The following is a 26705-nucleotide window of genomic DNA, read 5'->3' as shown; positions in this document are numbered from 1 at the left end:
CCTTCTGTACTTCAGATTCTCTCTTCTGCTGAGATTATGTGGGACAAGCTGGATGCGTCTCCAACTTTAACACCTCTGACCACAAATGGCTTGCAAAATGCTGTCTGGTGGAGGGAGACTTGACTCCATCCTTCCCTCTTCCCGCTTTTCCACAACTTAAATCCAGGAAAGAGCCCAACCCCTCCCTTTAGCATTGGGAGTGGTTTTTGAGGCGTGGCCCGCCACCTTGTGGCTGAGATCACTACTACAGTTATGCCTCAACACAAAGGCACGGGGGAGGCTGGCCAATATCCTGACAATGTTTTTCTTTCAGCCAAGAAATGTGTTTTTCTTGTAATATATTGCTCAGTTGTTTCTTTTTTTTTTTTCCTGTTTACTGGGGAAATCGTGACAGAACAAATTGGCCTCAAACTTGAGAAGAATTCAAGATAGTGATTTTCTACTATCACTCAGCAAAAAAATTCACCACTACTTGCTCCCCTGTAGTCATCTTAAAAAGACAATGTGTCTCCCTCTGCTCCTCACCCCTCCCCTCAAGGGGCTAAATTATACCCATGAATATACAAAGAGAGCTCACAAGGCATTGTATATAAACTACTGACTATAAAGTGAATGAGATGTAAGATTATTTTCCCTCCTACACCCAAGATGATAAAATGGCTTTGGAATTATTTGCCAGTGTTCTGCATTGCTTTTCTAAACAAGGATAAGGTATATGGTTTGTGCTTTCATTGATTTTTATTTTGTAACACAATTCAGCGGGAACATAACCCCAGAACACAAATTACAGGAGACTGGTTTCAGAAAGACATGAGCTTCCTTTTAGTGACTTGTTTCTTTAGCACTATTCCAACGTGTTGAAGGAGACCAAATGTCAGCAGACTCAGGTGGTACGAATTCTCCAGCAACAGGCATTACAGTCATCTTTAATTCTTATGAAGTCTGCCGATATGCTCCAGCCTTTGTGGGCAAAGGCTTTGGGCTCTTCTACTTTCTAAAAGAAGAAGACTGGGGATCAAGGGTCTCAACAACAGTCTGTGGGCCATGTGCATCAAACGTGTGGGGCCCTGGGCAGGCCCAGAGCAGAGGGGACAACCAGAGTAGCAGGTCAGGCTGACTGCTGCTGACACAGCCAACCAAAGAGCACTGTTCCTGCAAACACCCCTCCCCTCAAACATGCCAAAGCAATCCCACCCTGCCACTTGGGATATGAATCATGCTTGACTATTTGGTTCTCCTGAGAGGAAGTTTTCCTGGGGAGCTGGGGGAGCAAAGGGGGAGGAATGAGGGAGGGTTGTCCATGGTTTCTCTTGGGCATACTAGCAACTAACTTGATCTCCCTGGAGTGAGCAGCTGAAGGGCTCCCGAGGAATCCAGACCATTACAGGAACCACTGTACAAAGAGATGTGTGGTAAAACCACACCACTGGTGTCTTCCTCAACTTCAACCCTATCCTTCATGGTTGCAAAAGCAGTGCTTGAAATGAGTCCCATCTCCAGCCCACCCACCCCCTTCCCACAGTTACTTACAAATACAATTATTACCATCTGCATTTGCCCTCATATTCCTGCCTGTGCCCTGGCTGGCACCTGGTAAGGATCCAGCTTGCCCTGGTCCGCTGGGAGTTTGAGAGAAGAACAGCAGGGTCTTGCTGCAGTGTTGTGGGCCCAAGAGCCCCAAGCTCTCATCCTCAGCGCCCTCCCCTCACAGAAGCCCTCTGTTCACATAACATCCAGGAATGCTGGCATTTTCCTAAACAGTTCTGTTCCTGTATGCTGGGGAAGTAGGGGGACGTTAAATGTAAATATGTACATCGTTACATTGAACCAAAAGTGTTACATAAAGCAGGACTGACAGCAGGAGCTAATAAAAAGGGTGAAGCTTTCCTGACAGATGTTGCATTAAGCTGAAGATTTCATAACTCGGTTATAAAAAAGTTTGTAACTTTTCTTCCTTCTTTTTTGCATAAACTTAAAAAGATATCTGCAGAGATGCTAAGATGCTGACGAATTAAGCTGTTTCTACCAATGACCAGAAAGGGGGAAAAATATTGTTCTGCCTAAACAGTGGCTATTTAAGTTAAGGCCTGAACAAACAATCCCAGATTGATATATCCATGCCTAAAGAACAGCTAGCCACCGACTGCCATGACCTGTACCCTGAGCTTCCTGAGTTATCAATCTCCTATCAGTGTCCTTGTGACTAAGCCAAAGATGAAAAAACAGGCATTGAGACCCAATGACCTACCTAAAAACTCTTTACTGTAATCTGCTGGTTTTATACTTCATAGGAGTTTATTTTCCATTGACCAATGATCAGACATGAGTGATTTAGCCATGACCTATAAACAGTGTTCAGTGACTGCCAAACCACCAGCTGGTGAAGGGAATTCTTCCCTGCCCAAGATGATGCCTGCAGGAACTTTCTGGGCACAAAATGCTCCTCAGCAAGACAATTTTTAAAAACATACATATAGAGCCTATTTGTCACCAGGGGAAAAAAAAATCTAACCTCAGAATCAGTGGAGAGAGAGGAAATCTTAGGAAGTTCATGGAAATTATTTTTCTAATATCCATATTGGATGGCATCATGCCCACCTCTTGCCCCTTGAATATGGCCTGGGAAGCCACAGTCTGACTCTGCCAGCCTCCTAACAGTGTGTCAGGGGTAGGAGGTCCTGGAGACATCCTCAAACTGAGAACTAATTTCCATGTCCCCTCTCAGTGGTAACTCCTGTCCCTGCTCAAGTGTTCCGCCCTCACCCGCAGTTGTCTTTTCCCTTCGAAAAGCAAGATGCTTGCAGCCATGGCTGAGTTTAGGCTGTCCACACCAGGCACGACAGGGATCAGCAGCCTCTTACCCCCAGTGCTCTCGGCCAACTGCAGGGATTCCAGGCTCACACCGTGGGTCTCCCCACCTATCACCACAGCTGCTGGCTCCTCTGTCCAGTCCAAGTCATAACTCTGGACCTCAACGTCAGGGAGCCAGTCTTTACTGGCTCCAGTTTCTAGGTCCTCCTCCACCACCTCATCATCATACTTGTGAATCTTTAGGAATCGTCGATCACATACCCGGCCATGGTCACTGGCTTTATTAGACATCTGGGCCTGAGCATAAAGGCCACAGTTGTCAGCCACGTGTACTCGGGTGTCAGGGGGCAGGTAATTGGGCACTGCCTCCCATTCCAGATTGTTGATAATGGGCACCTGGAAATGTGCACCCATACCTGCCCGTAGCACCTTGGGCTCCCAGGCATCCACACAGCCTAGAAAATAAAAGATAGGAGAAAAAATTTCACAAACCTTCCCAGACCAGGGAACTTTAGAGTAAATCAACTTTAGAGTAAATCAGATTAACACTATATCAGGAGATAAAGAAGTTCTATTATAGCCTTCTTGATAGCTGGGAGCTTCTGCCTCCCCAGTTATGGCAGTGTCCAGCAAAGGGACTGTAGGATTAATTCCTGCTAGTGCTAAAACAGATACGATTCATCCCTCCAACATTTTCCATACACCTGTGCCAGACATTGTACAGGAGATGCAGAGGGAATGAAAAGTCCCCAGCCTCAAGGAACTCATAGTATGGTGGGTGGTGGCATAGGGATGATATTTAAACAGGTGATAGCTGATGTAAAAGAACCATGAAAGGGTAATAGAAAACCCTTGTACACAGCAGGGCTATCAGGAAAAACATCTAATAGATGACACTGAGTTGGCTCTTGAAGGATAAGAGAATCTCATCAGAGAAAGGCCCAGGCAGAAGAAAAGTTAGAGAAGGGGGAGAGTGCCACGGTCTAAGAACTGCAAGTAAGGTGAGCAGGCTAATTCATGGGTGGAGGTGTGGTGGGGGGAGATAGCAGGCAGGTAAGAGCCAGTTTCACAGAGGCTGGGTATGCTAAGCTGAGGAGTTTTCAATTTTATCAGAAGGCAATATAATGTCATTGAAGGATTTTAAGCAAAGCAGTGACAGAATCTGATTTATGTTTTAGAGTCCCATTTGGCTCCAACGTTTAATCTGGATTGTAGCAGGGAAGACACTAGAGATGTGGGAATTAGGTAGAAGGCAATTGCAGCAATCCAGGGAGAAACAAGAGCCTGAACCCAGGCAATAGCCTCATCACTCACACACAAACCCCTTCTCTCACACTGCAGTGGTCACATGCTAAGCCCAACCATTCCTATGCTCTGGCTGAATGGCAGGCAATTGGCTTCTCCAGTGTCTACTACTCACCACAGGCAGGCTGGAAGAGATGACATGACCAGGGCGCTCACCATGACTGCTTCACATAGCTACCCTTCTCCCTAACTTGTTAGCACAAGTCTCCTCATAAGAAGTTATTTTAAAAGTTTACTTATCGAACTTCAGGATAGATTAATTAGGCAAACCAGATTTTAAAAAGGAGAATGAGACTAACACACAGAGAATGTAACACTACCCACACATGTCCCCAACCATGGGCTTCCCCACTCACTGCAGACAACCAGAGATGGGATCTGGGCTATATGCCAAGAGGTGAGGGAAAGGACCAGAACATGGATCCAGATTTGTGAGAGGAACTGTTTAGTCTGACCCCTCTACCTGGTGAGGAGTAAGAGAAAAGGTGAGGCTTCTCCCCTCATCTTCATGTCCTTGACATTGGGCATCACGCCAAGTATACCTTACTCTTTCCCTACCTCTTATCTGCCAGCCCCAGTATCAATATGAAAACCACACAGCTTGAATTATTGATACATTTCCAAAACCACACCTCCTACTGGAGCACTCAACAATGAGGTGAGTAAGCAGGGTACTGATAAGGGAAGCCCAGCCCCTAGCTCTCACGCCAGCAGAGAAATGTACTCCAAACAAGGTGTGACTGGAGGAGGTGAACGCAGAAATCAGACAAGTCTCAGCAATGGGTGCCACTATTAGTTTACATTAATGGTAGCTTGGGTGTTCCTGATGAATGACACTCTCCTTTCCCTCCACCGACGTGTAATAGGCATTTTAGGTGTCCCAACTCTTAGGCAGGTCTGTTTAGAACCCAGTCTATTAATCTCCATTTCTGATGAGAAGAGACAGAGATGTAATGCGGCTAATTTGTGGGTAGAGTATGTGACCAATCCTGAGGCTAAAGGAAATGTAACACGACTGCATAATCACACTCTATCAACATTATTCCTTCCATAGGATCCAGAATTCAAGAATTAGGAAGATCCCATTACCCAACAATTGGAGAACTCAAGGTCATTGAATAAAAGACCTGAAACCGTGTGTTAAAATTGGCATCTACTTTTCTTCCCTGATTGATTTAAAATTCTTTCTCTAATAACCTAGCAGGTTTCAAAATAATTTTAAAAGATAATAAACAATTATTGAATTACTTATTGTGTGACAGGCACAATGTGAAGTACTTTATGTGTATCGTCTCATATAATCCTCAAAATAACCCTAAGAGGTAAATTGTTATTATTCTCACTTTATAGATGAGGACACTGACACTTGCTCATGAACATACAGCTAGGAAGGGGCAGATCCAAGATTTGAACCCACATATGCCCAAAGCCCTAGCTCACTTAAAAATGGCCAACCAATCCACCTAGTACAGGTGTTCTTACCTTTGGTCAGTAATACTTTGCTGCAGCCTGCCCCGGCAGCAGATCTCAGAATTGTCCCCAGGTTCCCAGGGTCACGGAGATTGTCACAAATCAACAATAAGGGCAGTGAATGGTGAAGCTGAGTCTTTGGATATGTCATTTTAACATGGTCAGGTTTGGCAAAAATCCCTGAGAAAATGAAATAGGAGGTTCACTTGTCTGATATGGACACAAGGAGTAATTTGACTTTTCATTTACTTATCATTCTGTATATATTCTCAATATATAGGGAATACATAAATACATTCTCATTGAAATAATTCAAACATGAAATTCTACCAGTGCCGCTCTCTTCCCCACCCCAACTGTTTTTAATCTTGGCATATATCCTTTCAGAACTTGTTCCTTGTATCTACCTACATATATGTACATCTACCCATAAAAAATATCATACTCTACGAATTACTCTGTAATGTACTTATTTTACTCCATAATATAACGTCTTCAAGAACTTACCATGTCAATACCTTTGGAGCTACCTTGATTCTTTTTAATTACTGCATGTTATTTTGTAATGCAAATGTACCACAGTTCATTTAACTCTTACCCTGACAGTTTAATTATTATTATTATTTCTTTATTTTTTGGTGGCTGGTCCTTATGGGGATCTGAACCCATGACCTTAGTGTTATAAGGCTGTGCTCTAACCAACTAAGCTAACTGGCCAGCCCCTGACAGTTAAATTATTTTAAAGTTTCCCCATTACAAACAATGCTGCAGTGAATATCCCTGTATGACTCTATGCATATGTCTGAAAATTTTTCTAGGATAAACACTTTTAAGTGAAATGGACAAATGGTGTGTGTGAACTCTTAACGTTAACAAATGATGTCAAACTGCCCTCCTCAAAGGCTATTCCAGTTTATTCACATCAAGAACACATAAATATTTGGGCCGGCCTGTGGCTCACTCGGGAGAGTGCGGTGCTGATAGCACCAGGGCCGCGGGTTCGGATCCCATATAGGGATGGCCGGTTCGCTCACTGGCTGAGCATGGTGCTGACAACACCAAGTCAAGGGTTAAGATCCCCTTACCGGTCATCTTTAAAAAAAAAAAAAAAAAAAGAACACATAAATATGTTTCCCAGCTCGAACCCTTGTCAACAGAGACTATATTATTCATTTGTTTCAATTTTTGCCACTTTGATGGGAAAAATGGCATTTCATTATTTTAACTTGCATTTTCCCTTATAAGGGAGGCTGAACATCTTTTCAGCTTAACTGACCATTTGTGATCCCCTTCAGTTAGTTGCTTCATTCATTTATGTTTCCTCTTCCCTGAACTGTCTTCTTGCTATAACCTTTGCTCATTTTCCCTCTGGGAAATACATTCCCAAAATACATTCCTAGATTCCCTAAATACTTTCCCTAAACACGTTTTCCTGGGAGTACAAATGGGTTTGGGGGTACCTGAAAAAATGATAACCCTGAGTGGCCTCCTTAGTGAAAAATTCTCTCCTTATTTAATAACTTCTAGATTCTACTCTCCAGCTGCCAAAGTTTTATGGAAAGTATTTAGGAAAAAGGGGAAAAACTGAAAAAAGGCTAATTACAACATTAAAATAAAAGTGACTATTTAGAGCATATGAAATTTCTATGGTGTAGATGAAGTTATTCTCATGGATGCACCATATATCCACAAGTTTCTTTTTTTTTTTTTCCTTTTTGTCTTTTTTCGTGTCCGGCAACGGATCGCAACCCTCAGTGTCGCGCCCGTACCGGACCGGGACCGGCAACGGGATCGCAACCCTCGGCATCGCGCCCGCACCTCGCTCAGCCAGTGAGCGGAACCGGTCTGTATGTGGGATCCAAACCCTCGGCAGGAGCGCTGCCGCGCTCCCAAGCGGCGCACTGTAGCAGTGCACCACCGGGCCGGCCCCACAAGTTTCTTTTTGATTTATTTTATCTATTTATTTATTTAGGCAGCTGGCCAGTACAGCAATCTGAACCCTTGACCTTGGTGTTTCAAGGTTGTGCTGCAACCAACTGAGTTAACCAGCTAGCCCTCCTTTTGAATTATAGTGTTTACCAGTAGAGGTGATACTGATGATAACTAACATTTTTTTTTTTAGGTCAGGCACTGTTCTAAGTTCTTTATATATACTAACAACAAATAAAGACTCAATTCCTTTTGTGGCATGCTCCCAAGGATTATAGTTTTTAAAATCTTACTAGCATTTTCTTGTATACAATTGCTGCAATAAATAGGCTACTGTCTGGTTAGGAAATGAATGAATAGGGGCTGGCCCGTAGCTCACTTGGGAGAGTGCAGTGCTGATAACACGAAGGCCGTGGGTTCTGATTCCTATATATAGGGATGGCTGGTTAGCTCACTTGGGAGAGTGTGGTGCTGACAACACCAAGGCAAGGGTTAAGATCCCCTTACTGGTCATCTTAAAAAAAAAAAAAATGAATGAAATAGTACTTGTACTGAAACATAACACAATGAAAAATATAGGATTCTTTCCAAAAGACAATGCAGATAAAAAGCTTAACCCACCAAAAGTGACAATGGAATGGTATCAGGCATCTGTGTGCTGTAAAGATCCTGGACTTAAGACGGCCACAAGACTTTTCAGTGGGGCAAGAGACCTGAGACTTTAACTTCTACTTGAAGTCTGTGGTGATGAGAACCCACTACTCTAGAGGCCCCACTTACATTACTGGGTTTTAGAGAGTGCCTAAAGTTTGACAGGTAGTGTTAGTTCTAATCTATTTCTCCCTTTACCCCACTCTCAAATCTAAAATATAACATCATAAGGATAGGCTGAATAATATTTATTTTTAAAAGCCATGAAATGATGAAAGCAGTCATAATGATGAAGGACAGTACAGAAGTCCAAGATGGGCTGGCCACTGTTAGCACACATGCCCAAAGTGACAAGCATGGTAAGAAAGAATGACACATTCACTGAAACATGCAGTAGGGATTAGAAAGGTAGCAGGGTACTTCAAAAAGTCTGTGGATAAATGGAATTAAAAGACAATACAAATCTTTTCATAAACTTTTTAAAGACCCCTCATATAGCTAACAAGAGTACGGTTATTTAGCATGAGTAACTCCAAGTACTTCAGTACTCCAAGTCCCCATCTTAGGGTCTAAAAGCTCTGGATTTAGAGGCATAGACCTTTGTGATTTGGTAGGTTACAGAGACAAGAGATGGTCCCCCAGAATCTCCTCTCCCAACTAACAGCTGCACAGTTCAAAGATAAAATATGAGCTCACTATAGGGAACACACATGCACAACTGGCGTCAGAGGCCCTGGCCTAGATGTTAGAACCTTGAAGATAACTCCCCCTCTTCCAACTGTCTTTTCCTATCCAAGAGAAACCTCTATGTTTATTTCCATTCAGTTATCAGATCTTAAATATAACTCGAATGTCAAAAAGGTATAAAGAATTTATCCTCCCTTATTTAGGCAAAAGACTTTTTATGTGCTAATAGACATCACGGTTACATAAAACCTTACATTAGATTCAACCAAATGAAGAAACAGACTCCAAGAAGACAAGGTGTTTTGTTCATTGGGTTAAACAGGATGATAAATTACAGCTTACATCTCACTCCTTAGACCTGCTTCTGGAACAAGGGGGTTAATGATACCTGGTTAATAAAGGGCTAAATTTTTTAGTAAACATTTCCTTAATTTTTAGTCTGACATGGAAGGTTGAAGAAGTGACCTAAGAAGAGTAGTGGTTCTTCCTAGAGACTATATACAAATGATGGCAAAAAACTGGCTTCAGTTTCCACTGAAAATACTACAAGATACATAGGTTTGAGAACTATATTTTTCTGAGTGACTTAAGAAAAGGTTAGGGGGTAACATTTTGAATTTGGTTTAAATAAAATCAGTTGCCCTAAGACAAGTATGAACAAGTAATCCTAGGTCTCTACACTTAGTGACACAGTGTAACCACTGACCCATTATTCCTTGTGGCGTTACTAGGTCGGACCAATCCTTGATATCCTCAAATTTCACCTTAATGAGGCTGACACCTTTCAGCTTATCGACTGGCAGCTCTTTTATGTATTCCAGACGGCTAAAGAAGAAAACTTTTGGCACAGCTCCAGCCTTGAGGGCGTCTGCAATCAGCCTGCGACCTTCCAGCAGGATCTTCCCTTTCTTTTCCCGAAATGGCCTGGACTTAACGATTGTCATTACACTACTGTAGGTAGAAACAAAAAAAACCCGGGTAACTACCAATATCCTTGTTACTGTGACACACCTATTTCTAACAGACTTAAAGGAGACTCGCAAAGACAGAAATAAGCAAATTCCAAAGAAGACACTTATCCTGCCCTCCTGCGTAAAAAAAATTAGCGTTAGAAGTCCTCCAACAGGCGGAGGAAGTTAAGGTCCCGCTGTGAGGCGGGAATGGAAAAGGGAATACTCGACAAGCCTCAGGAACACATCACCTCAGCCTCCTGTCCCCGGAAAAAGCCTTATCGTAGCGAAGCCCTGACTCTTCCCAGGTGACGGGAGTCTCGGATGGGGACATCTGAGGCGGCTGTTTCTGTCGCGGCTCGTGGGGAGTGGCCTCAGACACCGCCTTGCGGGGCTGCTTCCCAGGAGCGCGCCTCCGTTCCACCATCTGTCCAGATGGAAACACCACTTTCAAGGGGCTCCGCCGCAGCGCCCGGACCCAGCGCCGCGCGTCGAGGTCCCAGATTTGGGCCACCGGCAGCAATGGTCGCACAGCACCTCTCACACCTTTCACCAGCGCCGCCATCTTCCCGGCGCCAGGAGATACGTCACGAAAGCGCGCCGGCGACGACTAGTGACGTCAGCGGCCCGTTGAGTCTTCTGTGGGCAGGGCTGCGGTGTGCGCGTGACTGCTGTGTGGCGACGGGAGTCATGGCTGGTCGCCGAGCTCTCCACTTCGTGTTCAAAGTGGGAAACCGCTTCCAGACGGCGCGTTTCTATCGGGATGTCCTGGGGATGAAGGTGCAGGCCGGGGCCGACAGGGGCTGGCGTGCGAGCCTGGAACGGGCGGCCAAGCCGCACCTGGCGGGGGGATGGGAGAAATGGGTGTGTCGTGAACGTCAACCAGAGGGTGTCCGTCTTTAGGCCCCGGACTCCCCGTTGGCTCTGCGAGGTTTTCGGCTTCAGGAAGAATCGCAAGTAACTAGTTGGGTTCAAAGACCTTTGAAAGGGGATAACACTTACTTGTCGCTGGCTATGTGCCCACTCACGTTCTTTCATTTAAGTTCATTCGCAAATGCTTATTGAGCTCCTACCCTTGAGGAGCTTACAGTCTAGTGGGAAAGACACTAAACAAACAAAAAGTTATATAATACTCTTCCAGTTAATAACTCAGTTTCTTTCGGTTTGCAGCCTTTCGGTTTAGATAACGAGCATGTTCAAAGTTCTGCTTCTATCTGGGATGGTCAGAGTGGTCTTTCTAATATACTCAATCTAGGTAAACTCTCCTTTCAACAGTCCAGATCTAAGTATGAAGTTATAACCCATTCTCCTCTCCAACTCCCCGAAGCGGTCTCTCCACAGTCCTGAGAAGTTGTGCAGGGGTCGGTTGGCTGGAAAACGCAGGTGGAAGTTATTGGGAGACTCCTGATCAGCTAGGCAAGTGGGGAACACACTAGTAAGGAAGGCTTTAGATGTGCAAGAGTACAATTTAGTGTAGAGACAGTGCAGAATACGTGGAGTGCAAGGGAGTTATCTTAATTGGTCAGTCACTTAAAAAATACCTACGTTGAGCTTTGGCGACAAAGGTGCAAATGTCCTATTCATCCTGTTATCCCATCTCCTCAATTTTACCTAATCAACCTCAACTAAAGGCACCTAAAACTAGTGGTGTTTCACAAACATGCACTATCTTTGTATTGGCTAGTCAATTTTTCTAATGTAACTCATCACTAAAATCTTGATCTGTGGAAATCCTACTTATCTTCAGAAGTCAATTTGAATGTAAGGTCTCCATGAGTTATTTCCTGCAGACCCAAGTTGGAAAATCTCTTATTTTTATAGTGATAGCTAACACTTATATAACACATATATAATCGATGTGCCAAATATTACACATATAATAATGTGTTTAATCTTCTCAAAAACCTCTTGATCAATGAGAAAATGCAATAAGGAAGAGCTTTTTAGTTTTCTACTATCCTTATCGAATTCTGACTTCCATTACTGTTAGCTATGTACAAATCCAATTCCCACACCCACCCCATCCCAGACTGTGGGCTCTATTTGAGAACAGATACCAGGATCATTTGCACATTTGTCGTGTCAAAGAACAAAAGTACAACAAATTTAGTTAAAGATCTCAATTAGTTTTATTTCAATTATAGAATCGAGCTACACATTATTCCATAAAATTGAATAAATGTTCCAATGAGCTGAGCAGATGAGGTTGATTTTATAGACAGAAAAAGGCTGACGAAAACAGAAGCAAAGGAAAAGTGGATTGGCCACTTCAAAGTTACTTTCCCTTTAAGGTGCAGACAGGAAGACAGAACGATAGAAAAATAACTGACTTGTTAATATCAAGTTACTTCAGGCTATCTCTTTTGTGTAAGGATTAAAGCAGAGGGAAATTTATTATCATACATATTGAAGATAAAAACTGGCCTATTTGAGAAATTAGCAGTTACCTCATTCTCCTGACTTCTGTGAAGGTCAGACCACAACCTAAGCGAGGTGTTCAGCAGGGGTGACTCCCTTTGTACTCCATGTATTCTGCGCTGTCTCTACACTAAATTGCTTCTAATAGTATCTTAAATGCTATGCTAAGGAATTTTGGATTATATGCTGCAGTAAGTAGAGACCTTGCTTACATTTTTAACAGGGCAGTGATGTGATCAGAGCTGTGCTTTAGGGACATTTATGGTGTATGAAGGAAGGAGATCAATAAAGACGGTTTATAATAGTCTTTGAAAGAAGTAAAGGGAGCTTGAACTGGAGCAGTAGCAGTGGGAATCAAAAAGGAAAATAAAAACGAACACATTGAGAGTGTATTATATATGAGATTCTGTATTAGATGCTTTAGTAAGTTATTCATTTTCACAGCATATTAGGAGGCTGAGACTCAGATCCTAAGCATCTTGCTCTAGAGTTATAGAACTACTAAGTGACAGTCAGAATTCCAAATCAGACTTCTCTAAATCTGAAGGCCACACTTTTCCCACTGCACAGCGCTGTTTCCCAATCAAAACATATCTCACAACTTGCTTGGTAGCCTGACCCAAGGCGTCAAACTGTTCTTCCTCACCTTTACTACTTCTAGCCTAGGAAAGGTACAAAGCTCATTTTCTTTTGTTCTTTTGCAAGTAAAGTTTACAAATGATATAATATCCGTTTTATTTTATTTTATCACATTTTGTTTTGTGCTGAAGATGCTGTAAGCAGTGCCAGTAAAACTTTACAGTATATTCTAATTCCCTTACCAGATTCTGCGGCATGAGGAATTTGAAGAAGGCTGCAAAGCTGCCTGTAATGGGTATGATATCTTGTTTCTTAAAATTTCCTTCATGGGGGCCGGCCTGTGGCTCACTCGGTAGAGTGCGGTGCTGATAACACCAAGGCCACGGGTTCGGATCCTATATAGGGATGGCCGGTTTGCTCACTGGCTGAGCGTGGTGCTGACAACACCAAGCCAAGGGTTGAGATCCCCTTACCGGTCATCTTTTTAGAAAAAAAAAAAAAAAAATTCCTTCATGGTTTAAATACCCCTGGAGAGCAGTTTCTTAAAGTGAGTATTTAGCAGTAGAATAAATTAAGGAGGCAATAACTAGGGAAGTAATGTCAGGAGCGCTGAGGGAACATACTGTTTCTCTACATTCTTATACAACACTTGTAACACACCAAGTGGTTCTCCAACTCTGAATACCAGATGGGTATTGTACAATTTAATTCAATTCTGACACTATATCTACCTGTAGTTAGTGTCAGATCCCACAAGTTAAGGACCCAGACCCAAAAGACTGCCCCCACTTCAGATGCCAATTACAAGTCTGGGCCTCTGGTATTTCTGACAGACGAGCTATAAGTCAGGTGTTCCCACAGTCCCCTCAGGTTTGATAATTTGCTACAGTGGCTCACAAAACTCAGGGAAACACTTTGTTTTTGGCGGCTGGCCAGTACAGGGATCGATCCCTGGACCTTGGTGTTATCAGCACCACTCTCTAACCAACTGAGCTAACCAGGCAGCCCTTGGAAAATACTTTTACTTACATTTACTGATTTATTATAAAAGAAATAACTCAGGAACAGCCACATAGAAGAGATGCATAGAGCAAGGTATGATGGAGGGAGGGTGCCTTTCTGGGCACGCCACCCTCCAAGTGCTCAGCAACCCAGAAATTTATCAAATCTTATTCAAGAGTTTATTATACAGTTTAATAGAGTCTAATCTCCAACCCAGGCCTTTCCAGAGGTCCATGGGTGGGGCTGAAATTTCCAAATCATCTGATTACCAGTTTTCCTGGGTGACCAGCCCTGTCCTGAGGCTATCTAGAGGCCCTACCTTAAGTCACCTCATGTTACTGTGAACTCTGGTGTAATTGAAAGGGACTCATTATGAATAACAAAAGACACTCTTGTCACTCAAGAAATTCCAAGAGTTTTAGGAGACCACATATATTTAGGAAAACAAACGTATTTCATATTATACCTCAAACACAAATATTTGCTGTGGATGAGACAGTGACTGTCAAGTATCTCATGACAAGTTAGAAAATTCTAAGGTCTTTTGGACATTGCATGCTTGTTAATTGACATGTAAAGAAAAACTAAGGTCATGTGGGAGAACTGTCTTTAAGTTTTTGGTCCCTGCTTTAAAGAAAAGGTAAGCAAATCTTTCCCTCAAGTAAATGCCAAATAGGAAGTCTTTGGAGCTTGTAGTTGGGGGCCATAAGCACGGTCCACAGCTCTTCTCAGGTCCTCTCATCTTCTGAGTACTTACAGGACCGGAAGGGGCTGCCCACCTCTCTGTGCCCAATAATTCTTTGGGGAGGACTAAGGCAGATTTTGTCTGTTGTCACTGGGTTCATTTGCTTTCATTTTTCTAGGCCATATGATGGGAAATGGAGTAAAACAATGGTGGGATTTGGGCCTGAGGATGATCATTTTGTTGCAGAGCTAACTTACAATTATGGCATTGGAGACTACAAACTTGGCAATGACTTCATGGTAAATACCATTTTATTCTAGCAGATTTTTGGCTGGGGTAGACGGCTGGTTTTAATTTTAAGTAGGGTGTTAAAGGTGTGTGTCAGTGAGGAGTTAGCCATGTGGATATCTTGGGGAAGAGCATTCCGGGCAGAGAGAAGCACCTGTGCAAAAGCCCTCAAGCAGTGCCTGGCATGTTTAAGAAAATGCAAGGAAGCCAGTATGGCAGGAATAGAGTGAGTGAAGGGAAGGTAGTGAGAGATGGAGTCAGAAGTGGCATGGATCAGACACTGTTGGGCCTTTTAGGCCATTATAAGCCATCCCTGAGTGAAATGAAGAGCGATTGGAGCATTTTGAGCAGAGGAAAGCTAAGATCTGGATGCTGCCTCAAGAATATACTATACGATGTGTTTTGGAAAGTTTACTTTGGCTGCAGACTGGATGATGGATTGCTAATTTTAATACTGGAGGCAAGGAGACTGTTATTATCGAAGCTAAAAATGAGGCTGGCCTTATCAGAAGTCATAACTGTACATTTTTAGATACTTTAATTGAATTTAAAGAATGCCTTGATAGTTTGCTTAAAATTTTTGTTTAAAAGGCAGAAATATAGGGCCGGCCCGTGGCTCACTTGGGAGAGTGTGGTGCTGATAACACCAAGGCCATGGGTTCGGATCCCTGTATAGGGATGGCCGGTTAGCTCATTTGGGAGAGTGTGGTGCTGACAACACCAAGTCAAGGGTTAAGATCCCCTTACCGGTCATCTTTAAAAAAAAAAAAAAAAAAAAAGTAGAGGATCCCTGAACTGGCCAGCTGAAAAAAAAAATGTCAAAAATATAAACAAATCATCTTAAATAGGTAGCTGGCTGGCCAAGGTAAGATCAAGATTTCTCTGGCTAGATCTTTAAAATTAGAAGTTATCTTTGGTATTAAATGGATCAAGCTTTACTGGCATTTGAATTTCTGTCCTACAATTCATGAAGGTCTGAATCTTTGTGGGAGAAAACATCTTTAAAATCTGCTTTAAAGTCACTGGAAGAAAATTTTGAATGCCAATTAAATCTTAGGTAATATGATGTAAAGGTAATGGGTTTTGGCTCATTAACTTGTTCTATAAAAGATGTTGTTATTACCTACTTGGGTGATGTTGTTTGTCATAGGGTATCACGCTCGCCTCTAGCCAGGCTGTCAGCAATGCCAGGAAGCTGGAGTGGCCACTCACTGAAGTTGCAGATGGTGTTTTTGAAACTGAGGCCCCAGGAGGATATAAGTTCTATTTGCAGAATCGCAATCTGCCTCAGGCAGGTAATTATCCCAGGACTAGTAAAAAGCCTCTGTGTAAAGGCATGTTTGATGAGAGGAGAGAGGGAATGGCATTTCTTTCTCTTGTAGAGTCTTCCTGTGTTGGCATGATGTCCTTCCCAAGCCAGTGTTACCTGTTCTCTGAGAAATTATATTCTCATATTAGAACTTTAGTGCATAACCACAGAAGATCTAGATTGGTTCTGCTGTACTGGTAATATATCACATTAGGATTCTTTCAGGTGCAACTAACAGAAAACCCAATTCAAACTAGTTTGAACAATAAGAAAATTTTTTAGCTCACAGGGCAGACATTCAACAGGTAGGAAAAATTTTAGAAGTTTAGCTGATTGAACAACTCAGCAATGACATCAAGAACCCAGATTTTTCTCTTTCTATATTCTGTTGTTGTCCTTGGTGTACTCCTCCTAGAACTAGTTCCCTCATGGTTGTAGAATATCTGCCAGTAGCAGTCGGGGCTCCATGCTCCCACATTCACATCTGGTAGGCGAGGGCGAATCCGACTTCTTACTGCTCTTTTTAAAGAGTAGAACAAAGTTTTCCTAGAATCTTCCAGCAGACTTCCTGGTCAGATTTGTTATACTGTGCCCGTTCCTGAACAAATCACTGGCAAGAGAAATAGTTCCGTGGGGAATGGAATGGAAGTGAGGAGCCCACCATACTGCTTCTGCACAGAACAGGAGTGAAACTTTGTAGTGCCAGCCTTATCATGTATATTTAGTTCCTGCAAATACAATTACATGCATGACCAAAACAAAAAAGAAAAAAAGGGGGGAAATTCTAGTGAATAGCAAGGGCAGTTTTACCTGCCGTTTTACTCAGTAAACATATGCCTGTAAGTGGACCTGAGATGGGAGCCATATAAATTCTTTCTTCTGCTGGTGTGCCTCAGGCTGAGTCTGATTATAATGTTTAATGCTACTCGTTTTTCATCTGGTGCTCAGCAAAAGAAAGACCAATTCATTCCAGTGTGGGAGATTAGACTAGCTGTGTTGGGGCTTACTGAGAGTTGGTATTTCTGTATTTCACTGCTGACTTAAGGGATTTTTTTAATGGTTATTTTTGTTGATTGGTGACTGTTGCTTTACATACTGACTTTATTTTTTTTTTTTTTTATTTTACTTTTCGGCAGCTGACTGGTTAAGGGAATCCAAACCCTTGACCTTGGTGTTATTAACACCACACTCTAACTGAGCTAACCGACCAGCCTGTATATACTGACTTTAAAACCTAACTCCAGTGCTGGCCTGTGGCTCACTTGGGAGAGTGTGATGCTGATAACACCAAGGCCACTGGATCGGATCGGTATATGGGGATGGCTGGTTGGCTCACTTGGGAGAGCGTGGTGCTGACACACCAGGTCAGGGGTTAAAATCCCATTACTGGTCATCTTTTAAAAAAAGAAAAAAGAAAAAACCTAACTCCTGCAACAGAACCCACTGTACATTTTTTTCTCTAGTCTTACTCAGTACTTGAAATAATGGGGAGCTCCACAATCCTAAGATGTTTTTGTCCTCTAGAATGGTAATACTTTGGGGGCATTAATTTATGTAATCAAATGTAGTCAGATCTGTCAGTCCAGCTGGCATCCATCCTTCCTTTGTATTACTTACTCCTTTGTAGTTTCACCCACATGTTACCATTCCTGCCCCTGCATGCCTTCAGGCTCTGAGTCAACTGGGATTTGTTGATTTTGAAATGAGTGGAGAAAACTGAGTCCACCAGACAGAGGCACTTGTGAGAAACACCTTGCTTAGTCATTGTATTGCTATTCTAGCAAGTAGGATTAAGGCAGTGAAAACCAAAGAAAATGTATTGAATTTATTGTAATCAGATATGGACATGGAATAGCTCTTCAGAGAGTACCTTTACAATGTAAAAAGTTTCCAGTAATGTTAGGTGTTTTAATAATAACTTTTATTCTTTTTACAAAGTAATTGATTATTTTCTTAGACAAACAGATGAGCCAAAAAAAAGAAAGAAGTACCTAGATATCCAGATATAATCATCACTAACATTTTAGAGTATATCTTTCTAATCTTTTACAAGTATTTAAAAATATATAAGTATGGCTGGTTAGCTCAGTTGGTTAGAGTGCAGTGTTGCCACACCACGGTCAAGGATTTGGATCCCCTTACCAGTCAACCGCAAAAAATATATATATATGTATATAATTAAATATATATCTTTATATCCCTTTGTAGGAATTCCATTGTGTTATTGCATTTTAGGAAGAGAAACAATTCTCTGTTGTTGGATATTTATGTTGTTCCTAGTGTTTCATTGTTCTAAGCAACACTGTGATGAATGCCTTTGTGATGAAAACCCTTCATATATCCACAGTTACTTTTTGAATTGCTGAAAGTAGATTTGCTCTTTCAAAGGCAATGTACATTTTTGAAGGTTTTGATACTTCTTTTGCCCAGAAATGTATTAATTTACCGTCTACCAGTATTCTGTGACTGTAATTTTCCACAGTTAGCACTGCTAACTTTTAAAATTACTTGCCAATTAGATAACAAAATATTTGAATTTTAATTTCTTTCATTATTTGTAGGATTGAATCTTTTTTCATATGTTCATTGATCATTCCAGTTCCTTTTAAGGATTACTGCTTTGTGCCTTTTGCCTATTTTTCTAGGATGTTCCTTCCTATTCATTTTTAAAGGTGATTGACATATTAAGGACTTTTTGTCCTATGTGTTGCAAAATTTTTTTTTCTACCTTGTTGTTTACTCTTTAATTTTGATTCTAATTCTTTTTTTGGTTGTTGTTGTCTAGTTTTCCATTCTGTGTAATTAACCCATAGCAGACCTTTCTTCTTCATGGTCTTTCTTTCTTTCTTTCTTTTTTTTTTGCGGGTTGGGGGGATGGCTGGCTGGTTTGGGGATCTTTATGCTTTTTTTATTTTGGTGTCAGGTTTAAAGAAAAATCTTCCTCCATCTCAAAATTACATAAATAATCACCTGTATCTAGTGTTTTCATGTTTCATTCTTTTAACTTAATCCTTTAACCCCTCAGGAATATATTTTGCCATTTAGTTCAAAGGTGTAACTTTTTCCCACCAAATGATTAGCCAGTTATCTTAGTGCCATTTATTGAATAATGTAGCCTTTTGTAGTGTCTTAAAATCCGTTTCTTATCATCAATTAAATTCTTATATATGCTTCAGGCTGTTTGGTCTTTCAATTATATTCCATTGAACTGACCTGTCTGTTCCTGCTGTTTTATTACCATACAGATCCTGTATTAAAAGTAACTCTAGCAGTGTCTGATCTTCAGAAGTCCTTGAACTACTGGTCTAATCTACTAGGAATGAAAATTTATGAAAAAGATGAAGAGAAGCAAAGGGCTTTATTAGGCTATGCTGATAACCAGGTAAACAATCTTGGAGAGAAATAACTAACTTGTTACTTTAAGTTTAGTTAACATGAAGATTGTTCCCATAGTTTCTTTACAGCAGTTCAATATTTAGACAGATAAACAGAAAGAAGAAAATAAAAATTAGTGATAACCTCACCACCCAGATATTACCTTTGTTTATATTTGGAGATATGTTCTTTCAGAGTGGAATTGCTTAGTCAGAAGACATGTAGACAGGATTTAATGCATGATATATTTTCATTTTTTAAAAAAATAACCTAGCATTTGAATGCAATTTATTCATTGTACTTTGACCCAGCAATTCTACTCTTAGTAATTATTTTACAGATGTACTTATCATACATATGCAAAAAGAAGTATGTACAAGGTTATCGGTGGCACCATTGTTTGTAAAAGAAAAATATAAGAACCTCAGTGTCCTGTATATTAGAGGAATACTTCAATAATTTATGGTTCATCTATAGAATAGATTATTATGCATCTATCAAAAAGACTGAACAAGGGCCGGCCCGTGGCTCACTCGGGAGAGTGCGGTGCTGATAACACCAAGGCCCCGGGTTCGGATCCCATATAGGGATGGCCGGTTCGCTTACTGGCTGAGCGTGGTGCTGACAACACCAAGTCAAGGGTTAAGATCCACCGCCTCTGCTTGGTTCATTGGAACACTTATTCTATTTTATAGTATGAAGTGTTTCCCGACTGTAGAATCACAATAAAGCCAAATGAGGTTTAAATTAAATTTGCTGTAGGGCCGGCCCAGTGGCTCACTCGGGAGAGTGCGGTGCTGATGGCACCAAGGCCCCGGGTTCGGATCCCATATAGGGATGGCCGGTTCGCTTACTGGCTGAGCGTGGTGCTGACAACACCAAGTCAAGGGTTAAGATCCCCTTACCGGTCATCTTTTAAAAAAAATAAATAAATAAAATAAAAAGACTGAACAAGTCTTTATGTAGTGATACAGTAACATTAACTGGAGAAAAACAAGGGACAGAATAATTTGTAAATTGTGCTACCATTTTTGTTAAAAAAAAAAAAGATAAGCATGCAATTTGTCTAGAAGGAAATTGCTGACTGGTTGTCTCCAGGGAGAGTGTAGGAGGGAGACTTAGTGTTTACTTTTACTTTATTCCTTTAGTACTGTTCGGATTTCTTTTTTAACCACACACATGTATAACCTTTTCCAAAAAATAAACCCACTTTCTTATTTTTGTTCAGTGTAAGCTGGAGCTACAGGGCATCAAGGGTGCAGTTGATCATGCAGCAGCTTTTGGAAGAATTGCCTTTTCTTGCCCCAAAAAAGAGGTAATGTTTGATACCTGATCTTTTATTTAAGCTCTGTGACTAGCTAGTTCAACCCAGCTAAGAACCTTGGCCTTCCCTTCTTTAGGTTTATTCTGATTGTGACTTTGGTATCAAGTTCAATAGTTGTTTTAAGAGTGGCTAAGATCAAAGTCAAGGGTTCGGATCCCCTCCCCTTACCTGCCAGCTGCCAAAAAAAAAAGAGTGAATAAGATAATAAAATCAAATAAGTGGTGCCTTGGTTCTTTCTGGGTAATCTGATATTCCTGTGGGATTGATGAGGATTGGGCCATGGGAGTAGGACGTGACCTCTCGTTTACTTTGCCTTTTTGTTTTCCTCAAGTTGCCAGACTTAGAAGACTTGATGAAAAGGGAGAACCAGAAGATTCTGACTCCCCTGGTGAGTCTGGATACTCCAGGGAAAGCAACAGTACAAGTAGTCATTCTGGCCGACCCTGTAAGTATTACTCAGAAAGGAGACAGGCTATACCTGGGAATTTTTTGGAGATATCTACTTGCCACATATCTGTTCTATTTATTGATATAGGATGGACATGAAATTTGCTTTGTTGGGGATGAAGCATTTCGAGAACTTTCTAAGATAGATCCAGATGGAAGCAAATTGTTGGATGACGTGAGTCTCATTTCTAAATTTGTATCACCATAAGCCTAAGGGGGATGGGATTAAGAGTGTGTGGGAAAGGGCCAAAGCAACAGGGTCCAGGTTCTCACTGTCAGAACCATGTCCTTTTGCTGTTGGGGTGACTTTTCTATGACCCCTTATCTTGACTCAGCATTTGTGTCTTCCCACTGCCTCAGGCTACCTTGGAGAACCTCTGCTCCTGTATAGATCATTATTCTACTTAGAGAATGGAAATGTCTGAATACTACACCTCTCTCACTTCCTAAACTCTTTTGGTCATCTTTTCTCCTTTCTGTACCATCAGTCTCTTCCTTTCTAGTAAACTGTTCTCATCAGCATACAAACAAGCTCCAATTGCTCCCATCTTTTAAAAACCTTTTATTGACCATATATCCCTTCTATAGATTTTTTTTTTTTTGGTGGCTGGCTGGGATTTTACAGATTTTTTTATGACCATATTTCTTTTTTTAAAAAATATGTCTACATACTGTTTCTACTTCATTTACAGTTCAGCCTGTTCTGCACTGGCTCTCATCACTCAGTTAAGTGCTTGGTTGATGTCATCAGTGACCTCCACCTTGCTAGATCTAGCAACTACTTTTCTTTTTTCTTTTTTTGAAGAGATATTTGCACTTCCATGTTCATTGCAGCGTAATTCACAATAGCCAAGATATGAAACCAACCTGTGTCGAACAGTAGATGAATGGATTAAAAATGTGGCACATATACACAATGGAACACCATCCAGCCACAAAAAAGAACGAATTTAGCAACTACTTTATTTATTTATTTATTTATTTATTTGTCCTTTTTGAGACCAGCCGCACCGCGCTCAGCCAGTGAGCGCTGTGAGCGCACCGGTCATCCCTATATAGGATCTGAACCCGCGGTGGGAGTGCTGTTGCGCTCCCAGCGCCACACTCTCCCGAGTGCACCACGGGCTCGGCCCTAGCAACTACTTTTCTATTCTCATCAAACTCAGTCTTTCAGCAGCATTCAAAGCAGTCATTCTTTGTTGTATCCCAGCTTCTAGCACATACCAGGGACACGTAGTAGACATTCTATGAATACTTTGTTGAATGTTTAAAGGAATGGATCAATGTATCCTGGTTCTATCACTTAATATCTGTATAGCTGACCTTAAGTAATTTACTTAAATTCTCTGAATTTTAGTCTTCTTATCTAAAAATTTGAGAAAATAAGAATGTCCACCTCATAGGATCATTGTGTGTTTAATAGAGGTTGGCAAACTACTGACATAATAGCAGATTCTCAATGTTAATTAAAGCAGAAAATGTGTAGAAAATACAGCCTTTATATATTTTATCATGAAGGAAAATAGAATCTCAGGCACCCTCTCAGTTGGCAAGTTTGCTGGACTCTTTCTTTCTCATTCTTTCATACCATTGACAAACTTTTTCCTCTGAGCTCTCTTCTCCTTTGGTGTTAGATGGTCCTGCCATCTTCATATCTCTCTGACAGCTTCTCCTCAGTCATGGACACCTGTTTCTGTCTGATCCCAAGTGTTTTTTACCCGTTGTCCCACTTTGGCTGTGTTTTATTCTACATTCTTCCTCTAGTCTGAGATGTTGCCTGCTACTCTGGTTACCTCTGCTCCATTCTCTGACTTCCTAGTTTCTAGTTCCTAACCCCTCCCTGAACTCCAGAGAAGTAGTAGGAGTGTCAGTGAGGTATAAATTACATAGAATTTAAATGCGTTTTGACGATGTACAACTATACTCTTACAATCACTACTCAAAACCAAATATAGACCATTTTCATCATTGCAGAAAGTACCCTCATGCCCATTTCCAGTTAGTTTGCACCCCCATCTCCCAGAGGCAACTACTGTTCTGATTTCTGTCAGTGTGGATTAGTTTTGTTTGTTCTTAGACTTCATACAAATGGAATCATTCAGTCACTATTCTGTCAGTCAACATTTTTGAGATTCCTCCATGTAATTGCATATATCATAGTTCTTTTTTTTATTGCTGAGTGGCATTTAATTTTATGACTATAACAATTTGTTTATCTATTCTTTTGATGGTGGACATTTGGGTTGTATCCACATTTTTATCTATCATGAGGAAGACTGCTAACCAGCATGTAGTTTTTAAAGAATAGCCCAAAATGGCTAAATGTAAAATCGATCAAGGTGTGTCTTTCAATTAGTGTGTCAAGCAGCCCACTGGATCATATAAATTGTTTTGTATTAATAGAGTCAAATTAAATTCAAGCTAATTACAAACCAATTGTATAAAGCTATTTTTTAGACAAGAGAGAAAAAAAAATTTTTTTTAAAAGACGACCAGTAAGGGGATATTAACCCTTGACTTGGTGTTGTCAGCACCAGGCTCTCCCAAGTGAGCTAACCGGCCATCCCTATATGGGATCCGAACCCGTGGCCTTGGTGTTATTAGCACCGCACTCTACCGAGTGAGCCACGGGCCGGCCCCTGCTTTTTTTTTTTTAAGCCATTGTAGCATATGTAAAATAGTTTCTTATTGTGGTTTTTAACTTGTATTTCCCTGATGACTAATGATGTTGAGCACCTTTTCATATGCTTATTGACCATTTGCTTTTTTTCTTTTGTTAACTATATGTTCAAGTCTTTTGTCCATTTTTTTTCCATGATAGGTTTTTATTTTTTTTTATTTCATGATTAAAAATTACAAATATACACAGAAAAAAAAGAGTACAACAAATCTCTATGGGACTGTCACCCATCAACTCTGTACCATAATTTTTCTTTTTTTCTTCCCACCATCTCCATCCCCAATTTTTTTCCCTTTTTTTTTGGCTGGAGAATTCTAAGGCAAATCTCAGACATCATGTCATTTTAACCATAAACACTTCAGTATTTTACACATTTTAAGATAATTTAAAAGAAGTAAAAATAAAGCAGTTTTCTTATATACCATGTTGACATGATTACACTGAAATCCACAGTATATCCTTAGGGGCCGGCCTGTGGCTCACTTGGGAGAGTGTGGTTCTGATAACACCAAGGCCATGGGTTCGGATCCCATATAGGGATGGCCGGTTAGCTCACTTGGGAGAGCCTGGTGCTGACAACACCAAGTCAAGGGTTAATATCCCCTTACTGGTCGTCTTTTAAAAAAAATTTTTTTTTCTCTCTTGTCTAAAAAATAGCTTTATACAATTGGTTTGTAATTAGCTTGAATTTAATTTGACTCTATTAATACAAAACAATTTATATGATCCAGTGGGCTGCTTGACACACTAATTGAAAGACACACCTTGATCGATTTTACATTTAGCCATTTTGGGCTATTCTTTAATCTCTAAAATGAATATATTTTCACTCTGTGTTTTTGCTCCCATTATTTTATTCTCTTAGATTGGCCCTTATTTGAATATTCATTCATTTCTTAAGTCCCATTCAAAATTTTTTAAATTGATTATTTTATCTTTTTATTATTGGTTTGTTAACATTCTTTATACATTCTGGATAAAAGTTGTTTGTTAAATATCTGCAAATGCAAGGAGTTTTCCCAGTCTATGACTTGCCTGTTTATTTTCTTAATGGAGTCTTTTGAAGAGCAAGAATTTTTTACTTTGATGAAGTCTAGTTTATCAACTTTTTCTTTTATGTTTAGTGCTTTTTATGCCCAGACCAGTGTTATATCCAGTGAACCTCTTCACCCGGGCAACCCAAACTCAGCATGACTGTCACTTAATTTATCCTACCTCAGAATCATTCTTCTTTTAATAATATTAAGAAAAGGTTACTATTCGTTAAGTATCTCTTACACTGACATGTTCATGAGTGCTTTATATACATTCTCCGATTCTTACCACAACCTGCAAGGTTGATAGCATCTCCCTTTGCATATGAGGATACTGAAACTCCAAAAGATTAAGCCACACACCCGTGAATATCGTACATTCAGTAAGTGGCAGGCAAGGGCTTGGACAGAGGTTTTTTTTGTTCTTTATAGCCAGTTCTTTTTCTTCCTCTGTATGCTGCTTCCTTCCCCGAGCAGCATAGTATATCTAACTATACCAGTTGTTCTAGCTAGAATCCTCAGAGTCTATTTGTTTTTTAACATTTAATATACTTTTTATTTTAGTATAGTTTTATACTAAACTATCCTCCCTCCCTCCACTCCCATTCCAGTCCCACTGAAGAGTTTATAGTAACCAAAACATATGCCTCCACCCAAAGGTTTTTTTATTTCTCTCCCCTCTTCTTCACCTTGTCCTTCAAAACTCAGAAGTTTGGGCCGGCCCGGTGGCGCACTGGATAAGTGCGCTGCTCGGGAAGCGCGGCGGCGCTCCCGTCCGAGGGTTCGGATCCCACATACAGACCGGTTCCCGCTCACTGGCTGAGCGAGGCGCGGGAGCAGCGCCAAGGGTTGCGATCCCGTTGCCGGTCCCCGGTCCGGTGCGGGGGCAACACTGAGGGTTGCGATCCGTTGCCGGACACGGAAAAAGACAAAAGACAAAAAAAAAAAAAAAAAAACTCAGAAGTTTTCTTGGGTTCTCCAAACCAGATTTAGTTGTTCTTACCCTTCCACCCCTTTTTTATGGCTCCTAAAAGACAGAAACTTCTGAGTGTTTGTGAGATTTCTTTTTTTAGCATGTCTTTGAGTTTTAAATACTTTTTTTTTTTTTCCTTTTTGTCTTTTTTTTCGTGTCCGGCAATGCATTGCAACCCTCAGTGTCGCGCCCGTACCGGACTGGGACCGGCAACGGGATCGCAACCCTCAGTGTTGCTCCCACACCTCGCTCAGCCAGTGAGCGGGAACCGGTCTGTATGTGGGATCCGAACCCTCGGTGGGAGCGCCACCACACTTCCCAAGCGGCGCACTGTAGCAGTGCGCCACCAGGCCGGCCCTTAAATACTTTTTATGTTCATCAAAATAATAAATCAGGGCTGGCCTGTTAGCTCATTTGGTTAGTGTGTGGTGCTGGTAACAACATCCAGAGTTTGATCCCTGTACTGGCCAGCTGCCAAAAAAAAAAAATAGTAATAGTAGTAATAAATCAGGTAGTACTAAGATTGTGTGTAAATGAAATGCAACAGTGTCTTGCCTCATCTCTGAGTCCCAGGACAGCCACTTGCAGCTTCATAGTTTATAAATATATACTATAGGGCCTGCCGAGGGTTCGGATCCCATGTGGAGACCGGTTCCCGCTCACTGGCTGAGCACGGTGCAGGCACAACACCGAGGGTTGCGATCCCGTTGCCAGTCCCCGGTACGGGTGCGACACTCAGGGTTGCAATCCCATTACCGGTCAGTAAAAAAGACAAAAAAAGGAAAAAA

At 41.2% G+C, this 26705-nt stretch overlaps 2 protein-coding genes across 2 annotated transcripts in view; one reads left to right on the top strand and one right to left on the bottom strand.

The window, feature by feature from the left end:
• Positions 1 to 719: 719 nt before the first annotated feature.
• Positions 720 to 10368, bottom strand: RNMTL1 (RNA methyltransferase like 1). Its single transcript, XM_008593045.1, has 4 exons — positions 10055 to 10368; positions 9560 to 9804; positions 5599 to 5766; positions 720 to 3266 (listed from the first exon to the last, which is right to left on the bottom strand). Exons 1-4 carry the CDS (start codon positions 10366 to 10368, stop codon positions 2722 to 2724), a joined length of 1272 nt encoding a protein of 423 aa, XP_008591267.1. The 3' UTR covers positions 720 to 2721.
• Positions 10369 to 10421: 53 nt separating this feature from the next.
• The window catches only part of GLOD4 (glyoxalase domain containing 4), an 18155-nt gene continuing 1871 nt past the window's right edge, over positions 10422 to 26705 (top strand). The window contains exons 1-8 of the mRNA XM_008593036.1: positions 10422 to 10583; positions 13046 to 13095; positions 14666 to 14786; positions 15926 to 16070; positions 19330 to 19466; positions 20688 to 20774; positions 21115 to 21228; positions 21319 to 21405. Coding sequence (XP_008591258.1) covers positions 10494 to 10583; positions 13046 to 13095; positions 14666 to 14786; positions 15926 to 16070; positions 19330 to 19466; positions 20688 to 20774; positions 21115 to 21228; positions 21319 to 21405 — 831 coding nt within the window. The 5' untranslated portion in view covers positions 10422 to 10493. The remainder of the gene's footprint in view (positions 10584 to 13045; positions 13096 to 14665; positions 14787 to 15925; positions 16071 to 19329; positions 19467 to 20687; positions 20775 to 21114; positions 21229 to 21318; positions 21406 to 26705) is intronic.

Source organism: Galeopterus variegatus, unplaced genomic scaffold (genome assembly GCF_000696425.1).
Source record: "Galeopterus variegatus unplaced genomic scaffold, G_variegatus-3.0.2 Scaffold155, whole genome shotgun sequence".
Taxonomy (NCBI): domain Eukaryota; kingdom Metazoa; phylum Chordata; class Mammalia; order Dermoptera; family Cynocephalidae; genus Galeopterus; species Galeopterus variegatus.
This window is presented reverse-complemented; position numbering and strand designations above follow the sequence as displayed.

Coding starts and splice junctions, on each gene's coding strand:
- RNMTL1 (XM_008593045.1), bottom strand. CDS start 10,368: ATGGCGGCGCTGGTGAAAGGTGTGAGAGGTGCTGTGCGACCATTGCTG. Junction 9,805..10,054: donor TCCGGGGACAGGAGGCTGAG/GTGATGTGTTCC, acceptor TTCTACCTACAG/TAGTGTAATGACAATCGTTA. Junction 5,767..9,559: donor AACGCCACAAGGAATAATGG/GTCAGTGGTTAC, acceptor TCATTTTCTCAG/GGATTTTTGCCAAACCTGAC.